This window comes from Vigna unguiculata, chromosome 1 (assembly GCF_004118075.2).
Source record: "Vigna unguiculata cultivar IT97K-499-35 chromosome 1, ASM411807v1, whole genome shotgun sequence".
NCBI lineage: Eukaryota > Viridiplantae > Streptophyta > Magnoliopsida > Fabales > Fabaceae > Vigna > Vigna unguiculata.
The window spans coordinates 38921890-38926740 of record NC_040279.1 but is presented as its reverse complement, the minus strand read 5'-3'; the positions used below and the strand labels follow the sequence as shown (position 1 = coordinate 38926740).

The window sequence follows — 4851 nt, the reverse complement described above, 5'->3', positions numbered from 1 at the left end:
TGTGGGTCCCACCTCACTGCAATCAACAACATCCCTAACCACGTCTTCCTATATTAATCCATTCAAAAATTAAAACCACTGCCACGTCATCGATCCGAACCTCCTCCTCAGATCAAGATCTAACCATTCCATCACCACTCCTTCAGCGATTCTCAGCCGTCCCTATTTCTCTCATTGAAAAAACAAAGAAGCCTTTTGCTTTTTTATTATTTATTATATTTATTATCTCCCTTCAAATCAGATCCTTCTGCTGGAACAAGACAGTTGTGTGAAAACTCTGAAAGCTTAAACTTCAGTTCCTAAAGTACCGTTGGAATCCGAGGTTCCAAACCAAACCCTCAATCAAACAAACTCTGCAACTAACTTTAATGGCAACTGGAGACTTCATTAATAAATCCCTTTCACTTCCTCCATACCCCGAGGTAAGTAGATTCTAACTTCTTACTTAGCATTAATCTCTTTCTTTTCTAATAATAAACTTACCTCTAATTCTTCTAAAAATTACCCTTCCATTTTTCAATCATCTGCTCCTAATTAGGGTTAATTCTACCATCATATTTTCGAATTTCGATTATTTCCTCTACGATGGGTTAACTTTCGAAAGGAAGACTGAGTTAGGGTGTTTGAATTTTGTATTTCAGATGATTTTGGAGGCAGTTGAGGCACTGAATGAAGGGAATGGTTCGAATAAAACATCAATTTCCAAGTACATAGAATCTAGGTACGGTGTATTGCCTCCGGGCCACAAGGTACTGCTCAATGTACACCTTGCAAAAATGAGAGACAGTGGGGTGCTTGACTTTTGGAAGAATAACTACACCAAGCGTGACCCAAACGCGCCGCCGCGGCGTGGCCGTGGCAGGCCACCTAAGCCCAAGGAGCTTCTGCCTCCGGGCATTGTCCAGTCACCGCCCAGGCCCAGGGGCCGCCCCCCAAAGGGCCCAAGTGACATGCAAAGGCCACCCAAAGCCACGGCTGGGAGTGGCAGGCCCAGAGGCCGGCCTAGGAAGATGGCCCGGCCCGCCGGAGGATTTGGCGAAGCATCGGGTTCCTCGTTGAAGCCCAGCGGGAAGCCCAGGGGAAGGCCTCCGAAAGTGAGGCCAGAAGGGTTGCATGGATAGGGATGTGTTGTGTCTGCAAAAAGTGGAACTGAATAACTGTTGTGTGTTGACTTGAGTCTTTTGTGTGTACAACTGTGTAGTGTAGTTGCTGAGACTTTGTTGAGTGTACATTGGAATTGTGAAAATAGGACAATGGGTAGACTTAATGGAATCGATCTCTAAAATTCTTCGTGTGAAGAGTTCGTGTGTTATTCGATTTAAACTCATTCTTGTTCTAAATCTTTATAGCGTTGGTTCCATCAGATTTGGGAAACGGTTGTTTATTTCCCATAAACTTTTTAAATAGTAAAACTCAATATTTTGTTTCAAAATAAGTAGAGTTATCATGAGCTTAATTGATGCTGCGAAATTTTAAAGAACAATGTCTTAACCTAAAGCACTTTACTACAATACTACAGTGTTTGAAATGCGATAAAGTCATACCATACATCCTTTGTTTTGATGTTAATATTTTGATTTAGACTTCAGAGTTAGGCTCTGAAGTTGAAAGTTGAAATGGAATTTTGGGTCATGAATCTTTGTCAATGTGATTGAATCCATGTGATATTTATTTTCCCATGTTTTATATTCTGCATATGTTTTAATTGCATTTCCAATTTACCATACCTCCCACCTCTTTTTCCTCCCATTTTCGTTGCTGCTATGTTTGATTCACGAGCACAAGATAAAAGAAATAGAGTGAGAAGAAGGCGAAAAATAGAAAAAATGAGATGATTAATTTTTGAGTAATTTGATAGAAAAAAAATTGAGATGGATGATACCGGTGTGAGATAATTATTCTCCAGCAATTTTGTTTATATATTATAGTCATAAAAGGTATAATAATATTTTAAACAATTATATTTTGACCGTTAAATTTTGACAACTTTCTCTTATAATATGATATGTGATTTTCTAAGTGATTTTAAAATATTGAGAATGAAAAAATTAAAAAATAAAAAATTATTTAAAAAATGTTACTTAAAATTGTAAGAAAAAGGTGTCAATATTCGATACTGAACAAATATTTTCCTAATAATTTTCAACTTTTGCTCTTGCTTTCCTCCTGTTTTGTTTTTTCAGAAAGCTGTTTTATAACTCTGGGCAATATTTTTACCCGTTTCAAATGAATGCTAAATCTTTCTTTTTATTGGATTTACCTTGCTAAAGATTTCATTGTTGAGTTTAATAGTAATGTATTTTATTATTATTATTATTATTATTATTATTATTATTGTCAGTGTAAAAAACTTTACATGGCTAAATAAATAAATAAAAATTTTATACTTTTAAGATAATTGCTGTAAACAAATTAAAAATTTACAACATATAAGTATTTGTTATTGAATGAAAATGTCAAACATTTACAATATTAATACATAACTTTTTGTTATAGTTTATGGTACATGTTTTTCATATACAGTTAATAATTTATTAAGTATTCCATTTTCTTCATAAAGGTCTTGTGTTTAATTGTAAAAACACCAAAAACTATAATAAATTTTTCAAGGTTAAGTATGTATATCTACGTATCTCGTATTTCAAAAATTGATATTGTTAAAATATTTATAGTTTCATTTATTGTAATGCAAATTTTTTATATTAAACTTGTACAGCCACTAAAAAAATATTTTAAGTAATATTAATTATAAAATCCTAATAATGTATAGTCTAGTATAATGTTTGATGTCTCGTTGTGAGGGTTAAAAGAGATTCATTTGGGAGTTTTGGCAAGAGACCAAACATGCACATATAAATCTCACATTGTGATGTTATGTGAAAGGGATGTTATCCAACTACTCTCCTCACGCTCACTTAGTTAATAAATGAATTTTAAGTCTAACTCAATATCACAAAATCGGTTTGTAAGGTGATATTTGCACCCCATTTTTATATTATGAAATTGTCTTTATGTGTAATCAATGTGGAACTTCAAACAACTAAAGAGACTTTGATGTTTACGTCAATAATTCGATCAATAATAACAATTAATGTTGTAATAAATGTGAGATAAAAGTTTCAATCACCTTATTTCTTGTGATTTTAGTTTTTTCTATGGACCTTTGATTAGGATTTATCTAATCAAGACCCTTGCTTTAAAACCTGATTAGTCATTTGTTTATCCTTAATTACTTGTTGACTTGATTGTCCTAGACGTTGTTCGCACATCATTGTGTGAGTCATAAAAACATCTTACACATATTTATGAGAAACCTTAACTTGACGTACTATGAGTTGTTTGACATCACTAAGATTGTAGATTGTTCGTTAATAGATTATTTCATATGATTAATAGTGGGCACCCTAACACTCAACATGTCATAAGCTTGGTACCGCCTGTTGGTAATCGTCCGTTGATGCATAATTCTATATTATTAATAGTTGGAACACTGACGCTCAACATGTGCATACACTCGGTACCGCTCGTTAACACATAATTCTATGATCTTCGGAGTGATCACTACGTATAGGGGAAGATAGTCGTTTGTTTCTTCTACCTTCCAATTAATAAGATATGTTCTACAAGTTCATATATGTTATGCGGCGATCAACATCATACAAATTACTTTGAACGTCGATCGACGATTGATTGACTGATTATCCCTACGGTACATATGATAAAAAATAAAAACATTAAATATTTCAATAAAAAATTAGTTTCTTTTAAATTTATAATTATATCTACATAGTGCAATTTATTATTTAAGAAAACACACAAAAATATTTATACAATAAAACATACATAATTATTCTCCTTTACATCCTCCACTGAATACGATATACACTTTTAATCTAGTAAAATAATTTATCAACATGTATAGGTTATGGACTTATCAATTATAAACTAAATTGAAAACTAAAAGCCGACTTATCTAATACAAATTTTGAATGCTAACAACTAACTTATCAATTAGACACTAATTTATAAGATTAGAGTTAACTTATAAAAATAGTTTTGCCACACATACCTGAAATCAATTATTATTGTGAACAAATTTTAAGGATGTATCTCAAATCTTCGACCAATCATAAAATATAAAAAAGACTTGAAAATATTTTTTTAAACAATAAAAAGCCCAACAAAAGACTACGACATGTCGTTAAAAAAGTACCATTGTAAGATTAGAAACAACGACACCGAATTTCAATCAATCATAAAATTTTGTTACAATAATTTATGGTCCTTTTTGTATTAATCATTGTAACTGACTAATAAAAATATCCATAACTAAGATTTTTATAGTTAAAAACAGTGTCGTACAGTAAATTATCGATATAAAGAATATCCAAATAAAAATAAAAGCAATATGATGTGAGAATGATTAGAATCTTCATAATAAATTATTGTTGTTATTTAAGAAATATAAGAGAAATAACTAGAATGAATTCTATAAATTAATAATAATAATATTTTAATCTATTTTTTTATCCATCGTTCTTAATATATTCAGATTATTTATTTTGATTTTTTTTATAATGTGATATAATGATGTAAAGATAATTAAAATAATAGATTAAAAATGAATAAAACAAAATAAATTAAAGTATTATTATCTATAAATTAATATGGTCATCACAAAGAGGTTATCATTATAATTTGATATAATTAATTTCAATATTAAGAATTTATTTGCGTAAATTTGAGTCACATTTGGGTGGGAAAGGGAATTGTTCTGACCTGTGTTTGTTCTGCTTTATCGTAGGACGCGGAACGAAGGAAAGTCAAAAGACTGAAAAGCCCCGAGAGCAT

General features: G+C 31.3%; 1 protein-coding gene across 1 annotated transcript; it reads left to right on the top strand.

Moving 5' to 3' along the window:
• The first annotated feature begins 220 nt into the window (after window positions 1-220).
• LOC114193720 (HMG-Y-related protein A-like) lies at window positions 221-1298 on the top strand. The gene is made up of 2 exons (XM_028083629.1): window positions 221-422; window positions 642-1298. The coding sequence occupies exons 1-2, from the start codon at window positions 369-371 to the stop codon at window positions 1119-1121; spliced, it is 534 nt and encodes a 177-aa protein (XP_027939430.1). The 5' UTR covers window positions 221-368; the 3' UTR covers window positions 1122-1298.
• The last annotated feature ends 3553 nt before the right edge of the window (window positions 1299-4851 follow it).

What these genes read in the sequence shown, in the direction of transcription:
- LOC114193720 (XM_028083629.1), top strand. Translation starts at nt 369, where the DNA reads ATGGCAACTGGAGACTTCATTAATAAATCCCTTTCACTTCCTCCATAC. An exon ending in CACTTCCTCCATACCCCGAG is followed by an intron (nt 423 to 641) that starts GTAAGTAGATTC and finishes TTTGTATTTCAG; the next exon opens with ATGATTTTGGAGGCAGTTGA.